This window comes from Crocodylus porosus, unplaced genomic scaffold (genome assembly GCF_001723895.1).
Source record: "Crocodylus porosus isolate Cpor-Errol unplaced genomic scaffold, CroPor_comp1, whole genome shotgun sequence".
Taxonomy (NCBI): domain Eukaryota; kingdom Metazoa; phylum Chordata; order Crocodylia; family Crocodylidae; genus Crocodylus; species Crocodylus porosus.
Genome location: NW_017728947.1, coordinates 73,386,029 through 73,411,017, shown reverse-complemented (window position 1 = coordinate 73,411,017; position 24,989 = coordinate 73,386,029). Strand labels below are relative to the sequence as shown.

Genomic DNA, 24,989 nt, shown 5'->3' with positions numbered 1-24,989 from the left:
ACATAAATGTGAATCCAGGTGGCCCACCACCAACAAAGCTGACCTTATCTGAACAATAACTCCTGGATGGGTTCTAGCATCAGGTACTAAAACTCTCAGAAGAGGGTATCCATTAAGCCACTCTCTCCAGTGATTCCAAGGCTCTGTGTTGGTGGGGGAAGACCAACCTATCCCTCCCTGTTCCGCAGGAGTCACATACTAGTCCCTCAGCATCTCTGGGATAGAAGAAAAGAATGGAGATGCACTCACCCTCACTCAGATTTCTGTTTCCACAAAATCCTGTCCAAATATAAACAACAAAGTTCTGTCCAAATATAAACTGAAGTACAGCTCATTGTGTCCGAGGTCAAGATTCAGTCAAAATTAGGACCCAAAGATTAGTTAATCAACATAGCTTCTTTCCAGCCTCTGAGAAGAGGGATCCTTTTTCCTGCAAATTTCAAAGCCTTCTGCCTTTGATGTTACATTGTCAGCTTGATGGTTAAACCTATAGTTCCAGTAGAGTTTATCAACAACAGCTGATGTGAGGTTAAACACAGAGTAAGAGATCTCCACAAAGCCAAGCTTAACACCATGTTAGTTAATGTGACTCAAAGTTGTGCTATCTAATGACAGCAAGCCATTTCAGTTCCACTTCTTTCCAAAACAACTTATTAGCATTTCTATCTATCTATCTATCTATATAGAAATGTTTGTTTTCTCCCACAAGTCTTGGGGAATAATTGAATTTATGGTAATCATCTATTCTAAAAGATAAAACTCCCTGAAATCAAGGAAATCGGAGGCCATAAAAGGTGAGATAGAATATTTTCTGTCCATTCTGAAAGAGATAACAAATTTAAATACTGTATTACAAGTACACTTAATGCAAGTGCCAATAAAAGTTAATTGAGACCTCAATACTTTTAAGTATAACAGCTCTATCTAACAACTAAGGATTGTTTAGTGATCCCTTAACCCTTGGAAAAGAAGACATGGGGAACAATATACATCACCATATAACTGTCAATGTCACTATCCTCCTCAGACTTTAATTCGTCTTCCTCTGGATGGTCAGAAGAAAAGTCTTCTATTATAACACCCTCAATAACATTGCTCTGTAACAGCAATAAATTTAAAATGCATTAAGTTGTACATCCTTGCCATGTCTGCTGCAGTAAATACAGTAAAATACCAATGACTAAACACATACTATAGTTAATCTAGTTTTTATAGAACTACTACTTAATTTCAAATTTATACTACATTCCTGACAGACAGCATATACCAGATTCCTACTGTATTCAAAATCTGTTTAGTGCAACTGAGAACAAAGCTATCAGACAACTGGTTACAGCTCCTTGAATTTCCAAAATACCTCCTCTGTTTGGCCCCAGCAACTTATGCCAGCTGGCAATGGTCCCCAAGGCACCATATGCCAGTTAGGAATGAACAGCCAGAGTACTAGTCACTCTGGTCAAACTCTTCACACTGAGGGTAAGAAGAACCAGCACAGAAACTCAGCATGTCAGATCTATTCTGTATGTGAACTCCCTTGTGCAAAACAAATTGTCCTCCTTTCTATTTAATCTCTGGCACTGAAGCACCGACTGAGGACTGGTGGCTTCTCTACAGCTATTAGGGTAAACTTTTTAGAGTTCTATTTGAGTGCCACTCTATTTGAATGCCAGCAGCACTGAGTGGGCATCCCTTTTTCCATAACTGTCATCTTTTCTGTGCGTTGTTACTGTACCAGGCAGGGGAAAACATCCTAGGGTTCCCGTGCTCTCCCTTAGCGACCCTTACCGTGCCAAGGTTGCATTAACACACCCTAGTTCTCGCCCACCACATCGTGATCTTATGAAAGTTAAAGGGAGGTTGCTCTTGTCCTCCTGGTCACAGATCCTGCTACCCCAATCCTTGTTTATACAACGGGGTTCCGAACACCCCAGCCTTATGGGCTATGCATGGCTCCAACCACCCCTGTACCACACCCAAGTCTCACAGATGTACCAGACATTGTTTGGTCTATCTCACTCTCTGTACCCTCTCTGGCACTCGGGCTCTCCGCAGCCCTTGTCTCAGAGCCGCACCCCACAGGCGCTCTGGCTTTCCACAGCCTTGTCTCACAACCACGCCCCACAGGCACTCTGGCTTTCTGCAGCCCCCTTTCCGGGGCTTCTCTGGGGTCTCCACATGGCCATGGCTCCCTTATGAGGCCTCCTCCATCCCCTTATAGCCTCACCCAGGCTCCCAATTGTAAACCGTCAACACAAACTCAAGCCCTTTGGCTATAACATAAACCTAAGCCATCTGGCCATAATCACCTTCAAGTCTGTCACCGGGTTTCTCCATCTCTCATCCAAACAAACTGCCTGTGCATTCTAGCCTCTTCCTTTTTCTCACTCCGGCAGAGTTCCTACCCCTATGGCTGCTGGCCGGCAACTGCCTGCCTGGCTTCAGCCTGGGAGTTATATGGGAGCCAGGTCCTGCCCCTTCCAGTCAGCTGACTCCCACCGGTTACCCAGGCAACCTGCAGCTGGGCTCCTCACTTACTGCTCCACAAGTAGCAGGCACCTCAGTACCCTGCTACAGTTACCATACAGCTGCAGTTCTCAACCAAGATGCCACAACACCGTGGGGTGCTCCAACGTTCTTTTTACAGGTGCTGTGGGGTGCCACTCATGTTAGTACTGTTATGTGTACAAACATGATTCACAAAATATACCCATAAATTTCAAAGAGGAATCCTTAGTGTCAAAACATTCTGACTTGTTGTGGTCCAAGTTCTCTGCAACAAGAAAACTGCTCTATTATTTTTATGTAGTCAAAAAACAAGTGAAAACTAAGAGCCGATATCTTTTGAGATCTGCCTTGAGTCTATCAAGGGATGTCTCAAGCTTTTAAAGACTGAAAACTTCTTTAAATATTTTATTATAAAACAACATTAACATCAAAACTAGAGGTGCATGGATACATCGGTCTGATATTGAATCGGCACCACTATAAAGAAAATTGACTATATTGGAAATCGGCTTTCTTTGCCCGACAAGACCAATAAATGTCCTGTGCATACCCACAGCCATAGTGCAGCACATAGGCAGCAAGGATTGCAGCCCAGCAGTTTGGAGCACTGCGTCCAGCTAGTAAATCTGTTCTGGTGGAAGGGGAAGGCAGAGGGAAGGGAAGGGACATCGGGGGGGCAGATTGAGGCCCCCGCCATGAGGTAGGGAGTGGGGCTGGGACAGGCCTTACTCAGCCGGGGAGGGACATGCGACAGAGCCACTAGCAGCTCATCCAGGAGGTAGGAAGGAAGGGGAGGCAGCTCCCACCTCCTGCACACAGCCAAGGAGGGCACAGGGGGCATGTGCCCCTGGATCTGCGCAAGGCAGGGCAGGCTGCCATTGCAGGCTGGGGCTGGAGCTGCACTGGGCTCTTCCTAGCAGGGGCTGAGCTGGACTGGGCTGCGCTTGGGGCAGGTGGCAGCAGCAGTGCTGGGAGGGGAGGTTAAAGGGCTATGGTGAATACTGGGGTGGCTGCAGCCCCACCCCATAGTCTCCCTCCCAGCCCAAACCCATCCCTGGCCCAGCCCACAGCAGCAACTCACCCCACCCTGAGAAGATCTGGGAGCACTTGCCCCCTGTGCCCTCCTGGGGTGCACACAGTAGTCGGAGCCACCCCTACCTCCCCACACCCCACCCCAGATGAGCCACAGCTCCATCCTGCACCCCATCCCACCCTGGCTAGCCAATGCCTGCCCCAGCTCCTCCCTCACCACAGGGGCTTCAATTCGCCCCCCTCGCCCCTTCCCTTTCCCTAATCTTCAAGGGATGCATATCAGAAATTGGATCATATCTTTATTGGCCGATATGCCTTCTTAAAAATCAGCTATTGGTATCGGCCAAAAAAAATCTCTATCGGTGCACCACTAATTAAAACAACATAGTGATGCTGTCTTTAAATTATTTTCACTGTCTACAAGGATTTTTTTTTATCATGTTTTAATGAGGATAGGTGAAAATGTACCAGAGACAAAAGTAAAGCAGCTGTAGAATTGTTTTAAAAGAGAGAACGCAAGTTTTAAAATAGCATACTTGAGTACACAAAAAGTAGGTGAAAAATGTAAGACTTAATACAATCAACTTAAGTAATATATTACAAGAGCGCAAAAACCACTAAAAATCTAGTTAGTACTAGGATCATTATAATGGTTGAAAACTGAAGTTAAACCAAAGACTTTTAAGAAATATATTGTATACATGGTCATATAATCATAACTGATTTACATTGCTAAATATACACACTAATACAGAAATCTTGGTAAATAGCAGTACAAAGAATATCAGCTACTACAGTTACCAAAAGTTGTGTTAGAGCAGTGGGGAATCAACCTTTTTAACAGGTGTGCCACAAATCAGCTCTACACCTTCCAAGTACTACTCTAATCTCCTTCCCCTGCCCAATCTGCTGCTCTGGTTTCTATTCCCTGCCCGATTTGCCACTCCGCCGCCAGACCCCTCCCCACTCTGCTGCATGCCAAATACAGAAGCTACCCAGACCACTTGTGGCTTCCATGCCACTGGCTGGCTATGCCTGTGTTAAGAGAAAGAGATATAAGCGTCTAGAAATGGTAACAAATTGAGAATACATTGAAAATTATTTACCTTATACTTGGGAAACAACATTTGCTTCATGAAAGAGATGGGAGCAGAAAATTTTGGTGGAGCTGGAGCCCAAAATGTTTTAAGAGTCTCTGAGTAAAAGGAAACCTTTAAAATCAATAAAATTAAGTTACATATTAAAAACCAAACTAGATGTTAAATATCCTTATGTTATTATAACTTGAAATAACTGGTCCATGATAAAATTCCCTTATACATTTAATAGGCTTTACAGAACAGCTGCATCCAGTATGATATCAAGAAATGAGACATACTTCACAACCTAAATAAAGTACACTGGAGAGTTATTCTTTATTGTTTGTTTGATTTTAATTTGTTGCTAATTGCCAGTCCTGAGCCTAATTGAAGTGCCTACCATGCAAAAAGTGGTTATTTTTATACTTATCATGTGAAAGACTTACAAGTTTCTAACCCAATCATTAGAACATTTTAGTAATAGTTTGACTACCAGAAATAAATGTAAAAACCCCCCAAAAATTATGCCCCTAAGTGTAAGGCACCCAAACTACTTTCACAATACATAGGTGCCTCAAAAAGGGAACCAAAAATGCCAAGCAGTTGTGGAAGAAGTCACCTAAGCCCACCAATAAGAAACACTAAGGATCAGGGAGCATCTTAAATCTCACCTGGTCCAGGACTTAGGCACTAAGCATTAAATAACTGAACTGTCTATTTAAGATAGACAGCTAAGACACTGCTTTCAAAATACAGCTGAAGGAGGTGGTGATAGTCATTGTTTATAAAATACATAAACACATGATTTGGAACACGTGGCAACCTTTAATGATTCAGGCCTAAGAAAGAAACTCCTCTAGGTGCAGGTTGATCCCAAACTGCCTATTGCAGGGATTGTTTCCCTTTCTATGAAGCAGTCAATAACCCTATTTTTGACAGGATTCTGGACTAAATGGTCCTATCCAATGTGGTAATTATATGTTCCCATACAATAACATTTCAAATAAAGAAGCAGCAGTAAAGATTGTATCACTGCACATAAAAACCTCTATTGTGCTTTTGATATGACCATATTCACCTGAATCCAAAATGATTTTGAATTTAAGAAAACCCTCCTACAATATTAGATTCTATACATGGAAAATTATAAATTTGTTATACTCTTCCATGTATAGGATCTAACTAGTGGAAAATCAATTTAAATTCATCCCCCAAACTGCTGTAATGGGGAAAGCAGCAACACAGGGCAAGGGGACAAACCCCCAGCCCTTACCTTCCCTGCTTACCCCCTACTGACCTTTATCCCCCATCGGTGCCTGTGTCTGCCCCGTCCCCCTTGCCACCTGGCCCTGCTTGCCACTTCTCCCCACCACATTGCCCCCACACCTTCTGTCCCCCAGGTCTGTGCCTTCCCTCCTTCCACCTGCCATCCCTGCTGTTTTCCCCCTGCCATATGTCCCATGCCACCTGCCCCCTATCCCTTATTCCCTCCCTGTGCCTATCCCCCTGTTCCCCTTTGTCTCCTGTCACCCTGCCCTTTTGTCCTATCCCATGGCTGGGCCTAACCCCTGCCACTTGCACACTCTGCCCTTCCCTGTCTCTTACCTTCTGCTGCTTTGATCTGCTTTGGCTCTGACTCCAGCTCCAGGGCTGTCAGCAGCAGCGACCCTGGCCTGGTCTAGTCCCACTGTGCCAAAGCCCCACCCTGCCCAGGCAGACAGAAGCAGCAGCAGCCCTGAGCCTGCTTGGGTCAGAGCTGGAGGGGCCAGATTCAGGGCAGAAGGAGGTAGAAAAGGCAATGCAGTCTCCCCTCTGCTCCCTGCCAAGCCACACAGGCAGATCTCCCCTGCATGCCCTCTCGCCCTCATTGTAAAGTCTCAGCTGGCCACATGCCAAGTGGCAACTCAGCTCCAAGCTCAGGGCCAAAGCCAGAGCTAAACTACTGTCTTCCCCAAGCTGGTATTTGAAACTATGAGAAGGCTTTTTTTCCCTCATGCTGTTCAGGGGGGAAAAAACCTCACCTGGGATTTAAGTAAATAAAAAATATGGGTGATAAAAATCTACAGGAATTAATTATAAGGATCAGAAGACTTCCCCTACATTTTTTTCATGCATGTCACATGCAAACAAAATGATTTAGTGATTTTATTTCAGGCTTTATGTAATTACTTGCAGGACTGTGGAAATACAATGCATATTTTATGAGAATCAGTTCTTACTTTTTCTCCTAAGAGTTCAAGTCTTGGCTTTTCTACATAATACTCAGCTTTTTTCTGCCATTCAGTTAGACTTTTTGATGTGTGTGGAGGTAAAACATGAATCCCACCTTCCTGATTTTCCTGGAATAGTTCTGAAACAGGAATACCTTCATAACAAATTCTGCCGTAGAACAAAAAAAATTAGTAAGCTTCTCTGATGTCAGATATTTAAAACAAATTAAGGAAAACCATTTAAATACTAATGAATTCAGATATTTTTTCCTTAGGATTAAGCCAAAAGTAAAAATACATAATGTGCTACACTTACTAAAATTATTTTCCTAGAGCGCACAAGTCGTTTGTTTACCATTACTATTTATTATACTATAAGCATAATTTGTCTGACATTAATGAAAACTTTTCTAGAAGGATAGTTATCTATTCTCTAAGAGTATAAAGTATGAAACCTCAGTGTCAAAGCCTCTAAATCAGTGGCTCTTAACCAGGGTGCCACCAGATCCTTTGAAGGGTACCATGAGGTGTGTGGAGATAAGCAGATAAACACAGGCTCAGGCCTGTCTCTGCTATTCTGGTCTCCACCCCCATTGCTTGAACCCTCTGCAAGGTGATAAATCCTGTAATATATACATTAATTGTGTATGCTACACATTCACAAAAATTCCGGAGGGTGTGTCACAAATCCAATTAGGTGGCAAAGCATTGCTCTAGACGCTGTATTCAACTGAGGGTTGTCTGATCAGTAGGGATCCAGGTTTTCTGTTTGTTGTGGAAAAATGTGGATTTTCTCCTTTAAAGAAGAAAAATCACAGAAATTCTCTCTGAAGAAGAAACACTCAGGAAACTGTGGATTTCCACTTGCAGAGTGGCATAGTTCCATCCTGCAAGGGGCTGCCTGGGGCTGGCAAGAGCAGGATGCTGGGATGCCACACGCATGGCAGCCAGGCACTTACGGCAAAGAGCAGCTCCCGCTGTTCCCTCCAGGTAAGTCTGTGGGGGTAAGAAGCACAGGCAACACAGCGGGGGGGCACAGGCAAGACAGTGTATGGGAGGCACGTGCCTCACAGATCTCTGCACCCACAGCGGGGTGCATGGTTTCAGCCATGCTGGACCAGCTCCAAGCAAGAGCCTCCCTCCATGCCATGGACCAGCGGGAGGGACCTGGCACAGGAAGGAACATTGTACCACCATGGCTGCCAAGGTGAGGCATCCCCTGCATGCCCAGCAGTAGCAGGGGCACAACTCCACACCACCACCACTGTTGCACCTCAACTTGACAGGCATGGCAGCGCAGCACTCCCTCCTGCACCGGGTCCAGCCTGCTGGGACACAGAGGCAGCTCCTGCCTGGATTTGATATGGCCCAGCTGCAGCCCCACACCCTGCTGTGGGCACAGAAATTTTTGGAGGCATGTGCCCCCCTAACCCCCCCACATCACCTGTGCCTATACCCTTCTTTCCCCACACACACACACCCCTACACTGGTAGCCTTCCATATTGTTTTAAAATTGTAAATATATCAATAAAACATTGTGTTCAACTGATACCTATATATGTGGTGTTTCATTTTAATCTTGGAAAAACATGGAATTTGGGGGTTTAATAAGAGAATTTGGGGTTTTTTTAAGACAGAAAACCAGGATCCCTGCTAATCAGACCCATTGGATATAGCTACACTGTCTCAGCGCTCTCATGGAACATGGCTCTTGAGTAAATCTTGCCCACCTGCTCCTACTCATGCACATGAGACAGTGAAGCACTACCAAGGATGTCTCTCCACTTCCTGCCACCCCCTACTCTCTACTTCCAGTGCGACTGAAAGTAGTGGTGGGGACACCCCCATCCTCACCCAAACAGCTTTGCCGCCTCATTTCCAGGTTTTGGATTTCATAGTGCATTAATTAACCCTTTATTTCAGGCCCGTTATTACAACTATGAAAAAATACACTTATTGAATAAAATGGAACTGGTGAAATATCTAGTGCACTTACAAAAGAATAAGAAGGAACACTCATAACTTAATATATCCATGTACATGTATAGCTATCTATAAAAGTTCGTTACATTTGACTCGATTTTTTAACTTCATCAACACATGCTGATACTGACATCTGCTGGTGTTAAATAGCTTTATTTTGGGGGGATAAAAACTAAGGTAATGAAGTGTCTTTTGTAAGTTGAGAATTAAAGTTCTATTTTTTCATCTCATATTTCCTTGTAATTTTTCTGAACTTCACAGTATAATAAAGGACCTGATTCTCATTCATAATCAACGTAAATTCCATTTTAAGAACTGTTTACATTACAAGAGTGGTATGTAAAGGGACCTTAGCTGCTATATGAACTGATTGGATTTTGGGTCCTACAAACAATGTTTCAGGCATTAATAACAGTGATGTAACAAGAATCTTTTTCCAGCTGGGGGAAAAAAGGGAAAATCAGCACTCCCGCAAAAATACAGGAATTCCCCTTGAAATAAATCTTATCAACCATACTACATTTATGAACTTTGCTTATGTACAAATGTAACTATTCCCTACATTTCAGCTTATCTTTACTGCTAAAATAGTTCTCTCATGGCAACTTAATTTGCATGAATTATCACAAAGTAAAAACAGATTAAAGACAAGGAACTTTAGTTCTACTGTACTATGAAATAAACTTACCAGGGTCAGACCCAAGCAGGGATATGGCTCACCCTGACGCCCTTATTTCATGGTAAACTGAAGTGCCTTCTCTCCAGTAAGGATTTCATATGCATTAGTTAACAAATGTGACTTTTATTAAAGCAACAAAGACACATGCTTCAGCAAATTTGAAGCCTGACACACTACAAATTCCACAAACAGGTACAAATTTGTTTGGCCTTTGTTACAGGCAAACAGGAGACAGCCCAAGTACTCCAAACTAATATTGCACACATAAAGAGAACACATCTATTGCTACTGTAACAACAGACAATGTAATTTGAATTTGACTATATTCTGCACAAAAAAAGTTCTATCCTCTGCACTAGATTCTCTCTAGTTTGATTATTTGTACGGTTAGAATTTACCAAATGCAGGGGCTAGTCATGCCTCAGTACCTCCATGGGGACAACTGTCAAAAGAAGTCTGCACTAATGTCACACAAATTATACCTATGACCTTGCAGATTCACATAGTTTGTAAATCTGAAAAGATTACAAGTTTTTAGGTAGAACGTAGTGCCACAAGATGGCAGTACTCCAGAGAATTCAATGTTATTGGTTTCCACAGGTGAAGACCCCAATTCGGTAAGGTGTTTAGACACGTGCCTAACTTCAAACTTTAAAGCCTCATTAATTATAAAGGGCTATCATGACCAGAGAGCTCTGCATAACCTCTCCCAATGAAATCAGACCAAGATCAGGGACTAAGAGCCTCAAAAGCCACTATATCACAGCCTGGGGAAACATCACTGCAGGGAGTGGCCAGTAACAAAAGACACTTTCCACTAATTCCAACTCACCAGTGGGACCAAGAACAGTTCATTAGGCGTCTCTAAATCTGGGGAGGAATAGGGCTGTGCAAAGCTTCTAGTGCTGATTTGATTCAGAGAAGATTCAGCCCGAGATTAGTTTAAAGCTCTACGTAGTCCCCTCCAAGATGGCGTAATAACATAGGTGAGTTGGGAGTCCAGGAAGGGTGGGAGTTCTTCTAGGGATTGATCCTGCAGGCACAGAGGGGCACTATCCCAGTACACATAAAGAGAGGCAAAAGAGCCAAGAAACCCTCTTGGCCGAGCAGGGAAATCCAGGAGAGCCTACAGGGGAAAAGAGAGGCTTACAGGCAGCCACCAAGGAGGAGTATATCTGCTTGGCTCATGCTTGCAGGGAAGCAGTGTGGAAGGCCAAAGCAGAAACAAAACTCAGGCTGGCAACAAAGATTAAGGGTAACAAAAAGTCCTTCTTTAAGTATACAAGGAGCAAGAAGAAGCTGCAGGGTAATGTAGGGCTGCTACAGGATGGACTACAGCAACTCATAACAAACAGGATGGACAAAGCTGAGCTCTTAAATGATTTCTTTGTATCAGTGTTCCTGGACACCGATAAAAACATACCTCCCAATGAGACTTTAGTCTGGCATGAGAGAGATATCAATCCACCAACGGTTAGTGCTGACTTAGTGAAGAAGCACTTGGAGGGGTTGGACGTATTTAAGTTGGTGGGCCCCCATGATCTTCACCCCAGGGTACTAAAGGAATTGGCCAGTGTCATAGCAAAACCACTGGCACAACTGGTTGAGTGTTCTTGGAGCTCAGGACAGGTCCCAGAGGACTGGAAAAGGGCCAACATGGTCCCTATTTTCAAGAAAGGGAGGAAGGAGGACCCAGGTAATTATAGGCTGGTTAGCCTCACCTCTATTCTTGGCAAGACCTTAGAAAAAATCATAAAGGATCATATTTGAGGGGGACCAGTAGGTAACCACAATGCTAAGGGGCAACCAGCATGGGTTTATAGCAGGCAGATCCTGCCTGATTACCCTGGTCTCTTTTTATCACCAGGTCACAAAGTGCTTAGATGTAGGAGTAGAGGTAGATGTTATTTACTTGGATTTTAAAAAGGTTTTCAACACAGTGTCACACCCAATTCTTACAAATAAACTATTTAGCTGCAATGTGGATTTTTTCACAGTCAGGTGGGTGGGAAACTGGCCTATGAGATGCACCGAGACAGTGGTGGTGGATGGGTTGCTTTCTACCTGCAGAGATGTGGGCAATGGTGTCCCCCGAGGCTCTGTCCTTGAACCAGTACTGTTCAATATCTTCGGTGATTTGGGTGAGGATGTAGAAAGCACTCTATCCAAACTATGGGGTACAAGAAACACACTAGAGGGTAGTAAGGGAATTCAGGTGGATTTGTATAAACTGGGGAAGTGGGCAGATCAGAATAGAATGCAATTTAATAAAGATAAGTGCAAAGTGCTGCACCTGGGGAGAAAGGCTCACCAAGACACCTATAGACTGGGAAGTACCATTCTGAGTACCACAGCAGTGAAAGGGGTCTCGGAGTCATAGTCGACACAAAAATGAACATGAGTTGTCAATGTCATGAGGTAATAAGTAAGAGTAACCACACTCTTTCTTGCCTTAGTAGGTGCATCATGAGCAGGTCTTGCAAGGTTATACTTCCCCTCTATGCAGCATGGGTGAGGCCACAGCTGGAGTACTGCATCCAGTTTTGAGCACCGCACTTCAAGAGGGATGTGGATAACCTGGAAAGGGTTCAGAGGAGGGCTGCACGCTCCCGGTGCACGGTTGTCACGGGAGACTTCAACTACCCAGACATCTCAAGGGAACAGTGCTCAGCCAAATCCAAGTGGTCCCAAAGCTTTCTCTCTTGCGTGGATGAGCTCTGACACAGGAAGTCTACAGGCCTATGAGAAGTAAAGCGCTGCCTGACCTGGTTCTGGCAACGGGGGACAACCTAATCAGCAACCTAACGATCGAAGGGAAGCCAGGTGACAGTGACCACAAGCTGATCACCTTCACCGTCTGATGTAAAGCTGGCAAGTCAGTCAGCAATACAGAAATCCTCGACTTCAGGAAAGCTGACTTTGACAAACTCAGGCTTATCAGCGAGGCCCTAAAGGGCCACAATCCAAAGGGGAGGGGAGTTCAGAATGACTGGTTGCTCCTCAAAGGAGCAATCCTGGATGCGCAAGCAAAATCTATTTCGTCTCGGAGGAAAGGCAGCAAAAGGGCACAGCAGCCCCCTTGGCTCTCCAGGGAACTAGCGGACCTCCTGCGTCTAAAAAGAAAGACCGACAAAGGATGGAGGACTGGATCCACCTCCAAGGAGGAATACAGACCTGTATGAAGCGAACAAGGAAAGCCAAGGCTGCGATGGAACTCCAACTAACTACAAGTATCAAGGACTTTTTTAGATATGTGGGGAGGCAGAGAAAAAGCAAGGGCAACACTGGACCCCTGCTAAACCTGATGGGACAACTGACAACCGACGCTGAGGAAAAAACCAGCTTGCTAAATGGGTACTTTGCGCCAGTCTTTCACCAGTCCCATAGGACGCCCCTGCTCATTACGGGACAGGGAAGCCCAGGTGATGGAGATTCCTTACCCTCCATCAAAGCTGACCTCGTGAAGAACACCTTGAGAGGCTGCACACATTCAAGTCAGCTGGCCCTGACAGTCTACACCCCAGGGTACTCAAGGAACTGATAAGCATCATAGCTCAACCCCTGGCACGGATCTTCGAGAACTCCTGGCACTCTGGTGAAGTGCCTGAAGATTGGAAGAAGGCCAATGTGGTGCCGATCTTCAAAAAAGGGAGGAAAGTGGATCCAGCAAACTACAGGCCCATCAGCCTGACCTCTATCCTGGGGAAGGTCTTAGAAAAGATTATCAAAGAGGCCATTCTTAACAGACTGGCTGATGGCAACACCCTGAGGGATAGCCAGCACAGGTTTGTTGTGGGTAGGTCTTGCTTGGCCAATCTTATTTCCTTTTATGACCAGGTGACCTATCACCTGGACATGGAAGAAGAGATTGATGTCGTATATACTGTCTTCAAAAAAAACCTTCGATCTGGTATCCCATGATCACCTCTTGGCAAAACTGGCTAACTGTGGCCTCATCCTCACCATGATCTGCTGGCTGGGGAATTGACTCTGTGGTAGGACCCAGAGGGTGGTGGCTGATGGAAGTCAATTGTCGTGATGCGCTGTGACCAGTAGGGTCCCTCAAGGCACTGTTCTTGGGCCTATACTATTCAACATCTTCATTAAATGATGTGGACATTGGTATCAGAAGCAGACTAGCTAAGTTTCCCAACAACACCAAACTCTGGGGTTAACCGTCCACACCTAAGGACAGGAGGGTGATCCAGGCTGACCTTGACAGGCTCAGAAAATGAGCAGATGAGAACCTGATGGTGTTCAATACCAAAAAATACATGGTTTTCCACCTTGGGAGGAAAAACCTGCAGCATCCTTATAGGCTCAGCAGTGCTACGCTGGCAAGCACTACGGATGAAAGGGACTTGGGGGTCATGATTGACAACAAGATGAACACGAGCTTTCAATGTGATGCTGCTGCTAGTAAAGCAAGCAAAACACTGGCTTGCATCCATAGATGCTTCTCAAGCAAATCCCAAGACGTCATTCTCCCATTGTACTCAGCCTTGGTGAGGCCACAACTGGAGTACTGTGTCCAGTTTTGGGTATCACAATTCAAAAAGGATGTGGAGAAACTTGAGAGGGTGCGGAGGAGAGCCACATGCATGATCAGAGGTCAGGAAAACAGACCTTATGAAGAGAGGCTGAGATCTCTGGGGCTCTTCAGCCTGGGAAAGCGAAGACTCAGGGTGATCTGGTGGCCGTCTATAAAAGTTCATCACAGGTGCTTATCAGGATCTGGGGGAACATCTGTTCACCAGAGCACCCCAAGGGATGACAAGGTCAAACAGTCACAAACTCCTCCATGACCATTTCAGGCTGGACATAAGGAAGAATTTCTTTACTGTCCGAGCCCCCAAAGTCTGGAATAGACAGCCACCAGAGATGGTTCAAGCACCTACTTTGAACGCCTTCAAGAGACATTTGGATGTCTATCTTGCTGGAATGCTATGATCCCTGCTGACTTCCAGTCCTTGGGGCAGGGGGCTGGACTCGATCTTCCAAGGTCCCTTCCAGCCCTAACGTCTATGAAATCATACGGTTGAGGGCCTGCAACTAAGTCCTATGATGACAGACTGAGGGACCTGAATCTCTTCAGCCTCCACAAGAGAAGGCTGAGAGGTGATCTTGTGGCTGTCTACAAACTCACTGGGGTGGGGTCAGCAGGGAACAGGGGATACTGTGTTTACCAGGGTGCCCCCCGGGGTTACTAGACTCAATGGCCATAAACCAAAGGAAAGTAGAATTAAATTGGACATCAGGAAGAAATTCTTTACAGTGAGGGTTGCCAAAATATGAAATGGGCTTCCAAGGGAGGTGATGCTTTCCCTTACCTTGGAGGTGTTTAAAAGGAAATTAGACAAGCACCTGGCTGGGGTCACTTGACCTCAGTGCTCTTTCCTGCCTGGGGCAGGGAGTCAGACTCATTGATCTAATAGGTCCTTTCCAACTATGGAAATCTATTCATCTAAACTGAATCAGGAGACCAATAAAAAGGTCTGAACCAATTCAAAGACTCCAAATCAATTTGGAAAAGATTTGGAGAAGAATTTGGAGATCCGACGATTCAGGAAGTCCCTGCTCACCGCCACAGAAAGCCAGACCCGGGCTCCATGCCAGGAAGTAGAGGGTAGGGAGTGGGGGCTAGAGGAGGGGAAGGAGACCTTGCCAGGCCGCATTCCCTGACTGTTATCCCCACCCTCCTGAAAACCCCCGCAACCGCTCTCCCAGCCCCATCAATAGCTGCCCCACCTGGGCCCAGTGTTCAGGCTCTTTAAAAAAAGCCCCGCACTCACCAGCTCCTGTCAGGCGGGGGGGGTGACCCCCGTTGCCCCGCGCTGCATGGGGGTTCTGTCACGAGCACCCCATCCCCTGTCCACTCCTTCAGCCCCAGTGCCACAGCTCTTTAAAACAAAACAAAACAAAACAAAACAAAACAAAACAAAGTCCCGCACTCACCAGCAGCAGCCATTGGGGCTCCTGTGGGCTCACTGCAGAACAGCACGGGGCAGCAAGGTGCAGCAGGGATCACCTCTCCCCCTCCCCCCCCAGGCTGGCACCAGGTGAGTGCAGAGTTCATTGTTTTTTTTTAAAGAGCTGGGGCAGTGGGGTACAACAGGGGTTGCCTCCTCCACCCCCCCGGTCTGGCAGCAGCCAGTGAGTGTGGAACCTTTTCTTTTTTTTTTTTTAAAGAGCCGGGACGCTGGGGCCAAGAGGGGCAGCCATTGATGGGGCTGGGAGTGCAGGCAAGGGATGGGGCCTGTTTGCTTCAGAGATTCAGCTGATTTGGCGGTGGCTGAAGCGCCGAATAGATTACAGCTTTATACTAAATGCCTCAATTCCAACTAAGTTCTTTTTAAGGCATATACTTTATTGGAGCTATACAGCATTGCAAACTATAAGTTAGTGATATGACAGCACAATATAAGTGAATAGACAGAATCCAAAGAATACCATTCCCATACCTCATAAAGCAAAATTACTTAATTGGTCATTCATATGATATATTGTATGATGCTTGTTAGCTGGAATAGGTCCAAACCATTTTAGCTAATATCCACTTTTATTATAAACAAATTACTCACAGAACAAAGGTTAAAGATACTGTAAAATCTTCTCCCATGAGTAGCCATTATTCACACAGGAAACCTTATCAACTTCAACTGGCCTATACATACATAAATTCATACACAAGAGTTTTCCACTGAAGTCAATCAAATTACTCGTGTGCTTAAAGTTACAAGCAAGTATCTATGCTTGCAAAAATCTCAGCTGACATGAAGTCATGTTTTTTGAGCAAATCTTTGTAGGACTGGGCTTTAAATAAGAACAAATTCTGCAGACAAATATACAGATACACTACTACTGCTTGAGTAGTCCTAATGATTTTAATAAAAATTAAGCATCTGCAGGTTTGGCACCTAAATTCATTAAAAGGATTAAAAAAAACCAATGATGTTTTTTAAACTCAAATGCAAAGGAATAAATTCAGCATTCTAAGCAAAATGAAATCTATTTTTTATAGTTTTAAGATTCATATAAATGAGAATATTAGAACATGTGTATAGTACCAGCCTAAAGCAGGATCTAGGAATAAAACTATTTTGCAAAACACACCTTAACAACATATTAAAAGTAAAGTCTTCAGAAAAGTTACAATAACAGCAAAACTGAAAACAGATCCATACCTTCTTCTTTCACTTTGATCCCCCCCAAAAATATGTTTTGAGTAGAATAGTTTTTCCTCTTCATGGTGTGGTTCTTTTTTTGTAAATAAAATATCATGGCCTCTTCTACTAAAAGTATGATATACTCTAGAAGCCAGTTGTAGATCAATGGGCAATGAAAAACTAGGAGAAGCAGTACACAGGTGATGCATAACTGGGTAATGTTGCTCTCTAAGAAGGAGGAGGGGATAAAAAAAAAATTAGCAAATCTTAGCATTTACATTATCTCCTGACAAAAGAAAATGTAAATCTGTCTATAACTGTAGACGAAAAAAATATAATAACCAATATAAAATGACAAAAGAGTTACTTTAAAGGGTTTCTACCAATTTAACCAAAATTACTTTTAAAATAATTTCAGTTAAATCCATATTTTTTGCAAAAAGAAAAGATCTTAGTTTTCTCAAACATTAAGAATACATTTTTGGCCACATCCTACAATCTAGTCAAAACATCCTCTGAAATAAATGGAAGTATGCCTGAATACAGTACACAGGAACAAGCCTTTAAAATAAAATTTAAGCAGACATATTTTTTATATACACACACACACATACATATACACACAAGAAAGGGCTATTTAAGAAAAGTGTTCATAGGCATGATACACAGAAGACAAATAACAGGTGTTAGTGTTAGTTTGGATTAAAGAAAATCACTGGATTCTAACGTAGTGGAGAAAATAGTTTTACAGCCAGATTTCATAATGTGACAAATGTAAGAGTTGAAACCTCAATCAGCCTAGATTCAAGAGTGCATGAAATCACAGGTCAGCATTTTAATAAACAGCTCACACAAAGTTTTATTTTTAGGACAACGAAAAAAGTTTTTATGCAGCATTCCTTAGAGGGAAAGCATTATCTATTAAATCATGTTATTTATAGCTGTGCACTAAAAAGTCTGTATTCCTCCTACTTTACAATATATGTTAAATGTATGAGAACATTAAAAAATAATTGATGAGAAATGTAATACTCTTAGCAGCAAGCAAGCAGCTTATTACAAGTTCTTAAAAATATAATTTTAAATGAATCTTTAAATATAAAAAAGCAGGACAGCTGAAAACTTCTTTAGGAGCTTTCACAAGAAATCTCATTTACCTAAAAGGTAACTTAAAACAGCTTTAATGTGAATGTAATTGGATTATGCTCTTATTATTTTGTTCAGAAGGTTATAATTTCACTGGATGGATAATCAATAAAACCTAAAATATTTGGGGCATGCTGCAAGTAAAGGTGTGTGTTTTTATAGCACACACTCTCCTTAAGCAGACTATTTATCACCCTTTGAAAATAAGACATGAAGAAACAATACTACGTGTGTGGCCTGCATTACCCTCATTTAATGCACTAAATGAAGTTTTTTAGAAAAATCATGCAGTTTCTGCACCACTGATAATCTGACAGTAACTATTTATTGAAGGCAAAATTCTCATTGTCTGTTGTCACTATTTGTTTTAATATATAATCTTGCTAACTAAATGATCTTTAAGCAATGCAGATAAGCAATGGCATGCAAAGGGTCACTTAAATACCAATTTGACTGTTTCATAAACTCAGGCATTCTTTTCCCATGACTCTATTCTCAGCTACTTAATTGAAAGTTACATCCATTTACAAACTTTAGGTCTACTATAAAAAAGCTCTCTTCTGTATCCAACAAACCTTTCAGGGTCCTAAGAACAACAAAAGCAAATAATTAATTTTTTTTCACCTCAATAAAGCGTAAAGTGAAGGAGTAAACCAAAACAAAACTGGCCATAAAGGGAATTCTATTAACTATCAGGGAAGACCATAAAACTAAAGAATCTTACTAGACATTAAATGACTATGATCAGGGAAATTAAAGCAAAATTTGCTGTTTTTTCTATATTGCCATGCACACTACAAAATGGCATGTGCTACCTATGATAAAAAGGTAATCAGCATCTGTCACCAGCTCTTGAATTTAAAATTGCTGAATTTCAAAGACTAAGCAATGACTTTAATACAGATTCAAGTTAATGAATATTTAATCTATCCCCTGCATTTGAAGGAAATGATTTATAGCTGGAAAAGCTTGTGATAAATTTGTGATATTTTCCACTGTTTGTTTTTAATTATTTTTATTAGATTATACTTAGAATTAAATTAACTAAATTCAACTCCTGCAATAAGCACCTCCATTTTCTGCTGAAATCAATAAAAGTTCCACTTGTGTATTCCAGGAATGTGTTTGGCCATATAAATTTAAAAAGTCATAAACACAAAATGTTAGAGGGAGAAATGGCAAATTCTGATCAGAATTAGTTCTGAGCCATAAAGTCTGGAGTTCTGGAGATGACCTCATCCCTACTTCAAACACATGTACTATACTACTTTTTTCAACAGTGTTTATAGCTTTATAAGTGTTTTGTGCAATATTTGCTGCAAAACAATGAAAAAGGCTAAAAGTTACTTTATCTTTGGAGTCCATGTGGAAAGCCAAGACAGAGGGTGTTGTAGCTGGTGATCTGGTAACTTCTGCTGAACTTCAAATGGTTTAGTCTTCAAGACTGCTTTGCCCTTCACTTGTAGCACATCTGAGGATACAGTCTGAAAAGCAAAATACAGAACGGGAAAAACAACACTGCCTAAAACGTACGCTAGATGGATTTTTTCCATCCATACTGGAATAGGATGGAGTGCAATTGTAACACTTGCTGCCAAGAATTCAGAGCTTAGCTATCTGTTATGGCTGCTTTAAAGTAGAAACAGCTATAACTCTGACATCACACCAGCTCTTGGAGCAATGCAGGATGTAGGATTCAAAAGCTTACCTTCAAACGCAACCTTTGCCATACCCATCCTTCACTTGCTCAGAAGCACAACATAGAATTTCTCCCTATGACTTAAGTTATTCAGATAAAAAAAAATCTGTTACCTCTAATAATGATAACGATGACGATGATACGGCCTTGTGTAATTCTTGCTCATTCTTTACTTCCTCCAAAATGTTAAGCAATGGTAAATTTGGTTTTGACAAGAGAGGAACACTTGAAGAAAACAGCTTCAATTTAGAGCCCCCACTTTCAGGAAAACAAGGCAAATCCTGTGAAGGTGGACGTAAAGTTCCTGGTGCCTGATCAGGAAGTGTTTCAGTAGATGATTCTTTTATCTAAGGGTGGGAAATAGTTGTTATGATGTTATGATTATTTTCTGAAATACTGAATAAAAACAGAAAATTATCACATGATCACTGAAATCCTAAAGTAACTATTGAAAATCAGGTTATTTAACCCATGGACAAATCTGTGATTGTTTTAATGAATACAAAAGGGAAATGTTCAGGTTTGTGCTTGAAGTTCAGGAATTCTCAGATTAAAACTGTTTTAGGAGTGTCAGATCCTTGAGAACTCTTTAAAAATCCATGTTCTCATACTACTTTCCTATACTGCTCTTCAGTGTATGCTTCTAGTGAGAAAAAAAAATATCTCCTTATTAAAGCACTGATTGATGCTGTTTCAGACTGTCAGAATTCTACTAAACTTTGCTCAAAGGTCTGCACATGTTAACTGAGAGTAAAGAGATATCAGATAGTCAAGAAATTCAAAAGTAATAAGACAAACAGCTAACATAATAGAGATGAAAAATAGCTGCAAAATGGAGGTGGGAAATGGAGAGAATATTATTTTCTCTGTTGTCCTTTTCTCTCAACCTGGTGACAACCTAGGTAATCTTCATTTGTAATATTCTGTTTATGGAATATCTGATACGTGCACTCCTTTTGTTTTCTCTCATATATGTATAGTAATTTGTTCATGGACATACTTTATTTATCCTAAAATGAAGGTGGGCAGTTAGGCATACTGTATACATTGCTATTTACGGAAAGCTTTAGAAACATTTAAACTTTTAAGAAAAATTATTATATTAAAAATGTAAGGAGTATTGTAGTTACTAGACAACAATAATTAAAATTAGTCTTCAAGAAAAAACACTGAGAACTGCAAAAGGTACTTGATCAAACGTTGTATTTTAAAAAGAGCAAAGGTTAAATTATAAGGACAGAAGGCTGGCTTTCCCTATGTAATTGGAAAAAAAATGTGCTCCAAGGTATTAAGTACTGAACTTAGGCCAAAAGTGAGTTCTATGGAGGAGAAATTGTGAAACTAATGAGAACTTCCATTTTTACCATTTCATATGAGAACTTACTTGAAGGCACTTCAGGTAAACCTGGGAATGGCAATACATTAAACCTAACTTCAGTATCTAATAGAAGACACGACTAAGTTACCAGAAAATGCACTTAAAATATAGTGTGGCCAAAAAAAAAAAAGAAGAAAAAAAATCCCAAAACAAAACTTATTAACTTATTTCACAATCAAAAGCTACAAACTTTCCTTTGCAATACCTCCCCTTTCTCTCTCAACTTCACTCATCAGAGAATCTGAGTCACTGCATTCATATCTTACCTTATGTTGTTATTCAATTTCCATGTAAAATTACAACAAATAAAAGGAAGAAAATGTTTTTATTTTTTTTCCTCCATGTATAGTCAGTTTATTCTCACTCCATTTTCCCATCCACTGTGTGCCTTATTTATTTACACTGCAAACTCTGGGCAGGGACTATTCTGAGTTTATATAGTGCCTGCCCACCATGGGGCACCACTCTTTGGTCCTTCGGTATTACCATTATAAGCGTGATAAAAACGATGCTACTCTTTTTTGCCTTGAAAGTTGGTATGACAATGAATGCCAAACTAAAAGACATCCTACAAAAATCATGTTGGTCTGATAAAAGATACCCTCTCTACTATGAATCCTGATTTCTTTTTCCTCTAAACCAATACAGCTACAACCTGGATACCAAACTAATCCTTTAAATCGGAGCTGTCCAACTGGCAGCACACAGGCTGCATATGGCTGCCAATGATTTAATTAGCAATCCCTGGGCTACCAGTCTGGGCACCACTCTCCCTATTGCTCTCTTGCTACTGCCAGTGGGATCTCCAGGCTCCCTTCTCCTTTCTCCAGCTTTTGCAGACCACACCCACCCTCAAGAGTGTGTGTGTGGGGGGGGGGGTGAGACAGTATGCCCCGCAAGACTCAGGGAGGCAGGGCAGCATGGCCTTTGCAGGGCTAGGGGGCACCAAGAAATCTCACACGTTGTGGCCTGGTGCAGTGGAAGGGAGGGTGCAAACAGTGTGGTGTGATGTGGCAGAGGGGAGCCATGGGGGAGAAGGGTATCAGTGTGGTGTGGCAGGGGACACCCGTGGCTCAGTATGGCATGCAGCCTGAGCAGCACGCAACCCAAGTTGCATGAGGCCTATATAGCATGTCTCTAGGGTCCTGTGGCCCCTGGCCACTCAGGGGTTGAACAGATCTGTTTTAAACCTAGTTAAGAGAAGTATCCAAAAGGAGGCTGCATTATTCTTTATGGCTTTAACCTTAGGTATGGAAAAGCTACTGCTTCTCTATAATAGTGCTGAACTGTACCTGTTTAACTTGCTTGAGGTCTGTTAACAGTTCTTCTTTAGCCTGAGATTCACTCTCTTCTGCTGAAAGTTCTTTTTTAATTACAGGAATCTTATTTGAGAAAGGGAAAAGTTGTCATATACAATAAAAAGGCAGAACATTTTGTTAAGACACTTGTGTGATACAAGACAAATTCAACGTAATGTTTATTGGTGTTTATTTTTTTCTTCATTACCTATGTTAATTTTATAAAGCAGATAAAATATTTACTCATATATAGCTGAACCAAAATTCCTCTGTGTCTAAATAGATTTTTGTAAGAAAGATGGAATGGTCATTAAAGGAGCTAAAATGAACCTCACTAAATATTAATGACAATTTCTCATCACAAATTGATCAGAATGGATGCCTACAAAGCACACACTAAAAGCCTGAAAAGAAAAACCACATCTGAAGTATGCACCAAGGACACACTAGTTTTTAAAACAAATTATACATACATCTCAGCTGTGGGCAAAATTAAGAACTTCCTTAGTTTTGAATATGGAACTGTATAGACCTAGAATGTTCGCTACAGAAAGACAAAGAACAAACAAATATATAACTTCTTTTAACTCAAGAAGCTAATTTCTTTTACCACCCAATAAAGTATTTAATTGTGTATTACGGAAGTGCTGAACGGCCAAACCAGAACAGGGTCCCTTGATACTGTACAGAGAAACAGATGTTCCTTGCCCTGAAAAGCACTTTCTAATGACTTTGGCAAAAATTTTGCATATCCAATAGTGGGAGAATCAAATCCAGGGGGAGAAAGCGAGAGGAAAAAAGATGGAAATAAAAGTAGTTGTATATTAATAAAACTTATGGAGTGATATGTTTTTATAGCACAATTTTGTTTCCTTTTAATTTTAGAAGCTTGAAGCATGACCTGCCTATTTAAGCAATATTACAAACACAAAGGTTTATTGTGTTTAAAAAATGTTTACATAATGCTAACTTTTACCAGGGTTGGTTGCTGAATACTTGGCAGTATTTCTTCATTAGTTTGAGATTCACTCTTCTTTCCCTGAAGTTCAACTGATGCCTGCTTTGAAAACAAGGAGAATTAAAGAGCTGTCAACTATAAAAAAGTAAAAAGATTAAGATGTAATTAACCAGTTAATTGCATCTTAAAGTGTAAAACAGCCACACATTCAAGGGATTAATGGCACAAAAAAAAAACAGGAAACCAGCAGCAAAGTTATTACCTAAAATATAAATAATAACTGGCTGGTTTCCATCATGCCTTAAACTGAATGTGTGGCAGGGTACACTGCACCAGGGTTTGCAACTGGCTCCAGAGCAGTTGCCAGAAGCCAACAAGCAGCTGATTGTCAGCAGGATCAGGATCGCATTGGGCAACCCTGATGCAGTCCTGATCCTGCTGATGATCAGCTGACTGTCAGCTGACAGGGACTGTTCTGCAGCTCAAATCCTTGGATCCCTGACAGCAATTGATGGCAAATCAACATTGCTCCAGGGCTGGTAACCTGGGTGGTCCTGATCCTACCCAGGGTCGGCTGATCAGAACCACTCTGGGGCTTAAGGCCAAATCAGTCTTGATCAGCTGATCAACAGCTAGCAGTACTTTAACTTCTGTGTAGTCCCTGCCAGCCAGCAACAGACTGGGACCACCACAGGGCTGGAACCTCAGGGCTGTCCTGATCCTGACAATAATCAGCTGATTGGGACTGCTCCCAGGCTCAAGACCCCCAGGGTAGTTTAAATTTGCTGAAGATCAGCTGATTGTTAGGCACCCAACTTTCAGCTTGTCAGCTGTTCTTCCTGTCATGCAGGTGTGGCATGGCAAGAGGTGTGATTGTTAGGATTGCTTATTAGATCCCATCACACCTTCATATGATTATCTATCAGGTGCTTATGGTTTGTATTTTCAACCACAGACCACCAAACCACTATGGTATACTGCCAAAAGTGTGAGTTTTATTTTTCATTGCAGGTATTGATAATTAATTTGAAACCTCTTGTGAAATTACATCAGACCCCTATCTGGTTAATTTTACTACCATATATAGCTTCACAGGGGAACTACCTAAGGTCGAAAGGTTAAGCCCATCAGGAAATCTTTGCAGAACTGGAATCTTAATGAAGGAAGGCACCAAGTAATATTTTGGTTAACCATGTTACCCACAGAAGCCAGAAGACTTGCTATAACAACAGTTGGTAACATTTTTGGGCAGAGTGATAAAAATACCCACAGTCTTGTCTTTTAAGATGTTGGCGTACCAGAGCCAGACAGCAGACTTGCTGAGAGGGGCATAATCCTTATTGTGGAAGTGCAACCCCGGCCCCTTCCCTGAGGTGTGAGTGCCAAGCAAAATGCTTTCATGTGCCACACTCTGGCACGTGAGCTGGGGATTGCCTATAAGATTCAGCAGAGTTCTCAGTTCCATGAAAACCAAATCAACTCTTTTGTAAAGCTGAACATGGGTCCCTAACAGGCTTCTGTCCTTAGCACATACCCTGTTAGTTCCAGTGCAACCATATACATCAGTAGTTTTCAACCTTTTTTCATTTGTAGACACCTAAAAACATTTGAATGGAAGTGTAGACACCTTTGAATTGTAAGTGTGGGTATTCACATACTTTTGATTCATAACAGTCAATTTTTCTCAGACCCCTTAAACATAGTCTGCAGACCTCCAGGGGTCCGCAGACCACAGATTGAAAACCACTGATACAGGCTAACCAGTTTCATAGTTAGTAGGGTCAGAAGGGACCTGAGCAGATCATCAAGTCCGACCCCCTGCCATGGCACGAAAGAGTACTGGGGTCAAACAACC

General features: G+C 42.2%; 1 protein-coding gene across 1 annotated transcript in view; it reads right to left on the bottom strand.

Annotated features, from left to right (window-relative positions):
* The window catches only part of TTC6 (tetratricopeptide repeat domain 6), a 123,084-nt gene that overhangs the window by 87,901 nt on the left and 10,194 nt on the right, over positions 1–24,989 (bottom strand). The window contains exons 3-10 of the mRNA XM_019551126.1: positions 23,153–23,236; positions 22,171–22,260; positions 19,614–19,847; positions 19,149–19,285; positions 16,674–16,883; positions 6,836–6,995; positions 4,644–4,748; positions 996–1,097 (exon numbers count right to left, since the gene is read on the bottom strand). Of these exons, the coding sequence (XP_019406671.1) occupies positions 996–1,097; positions 4,644–4,748; positions 6,836–6,995; positions 16,674–16,883; positions 19,149–19,285; positions 19,614–19,847; positions 22,171–22,260; positions 23,153–23,236 (1,122 nt within the window). The remainder of the gene's footprint in view (positions 1–995; positions 1,098–4,643; positions 4,749–6,835; positions 6,996–16,673; positions 16,884–19,148; positions 19,286–19,613; positions 19,848–22,170; positions 22,261–23,152; positions 23,237–24,989) is intronic.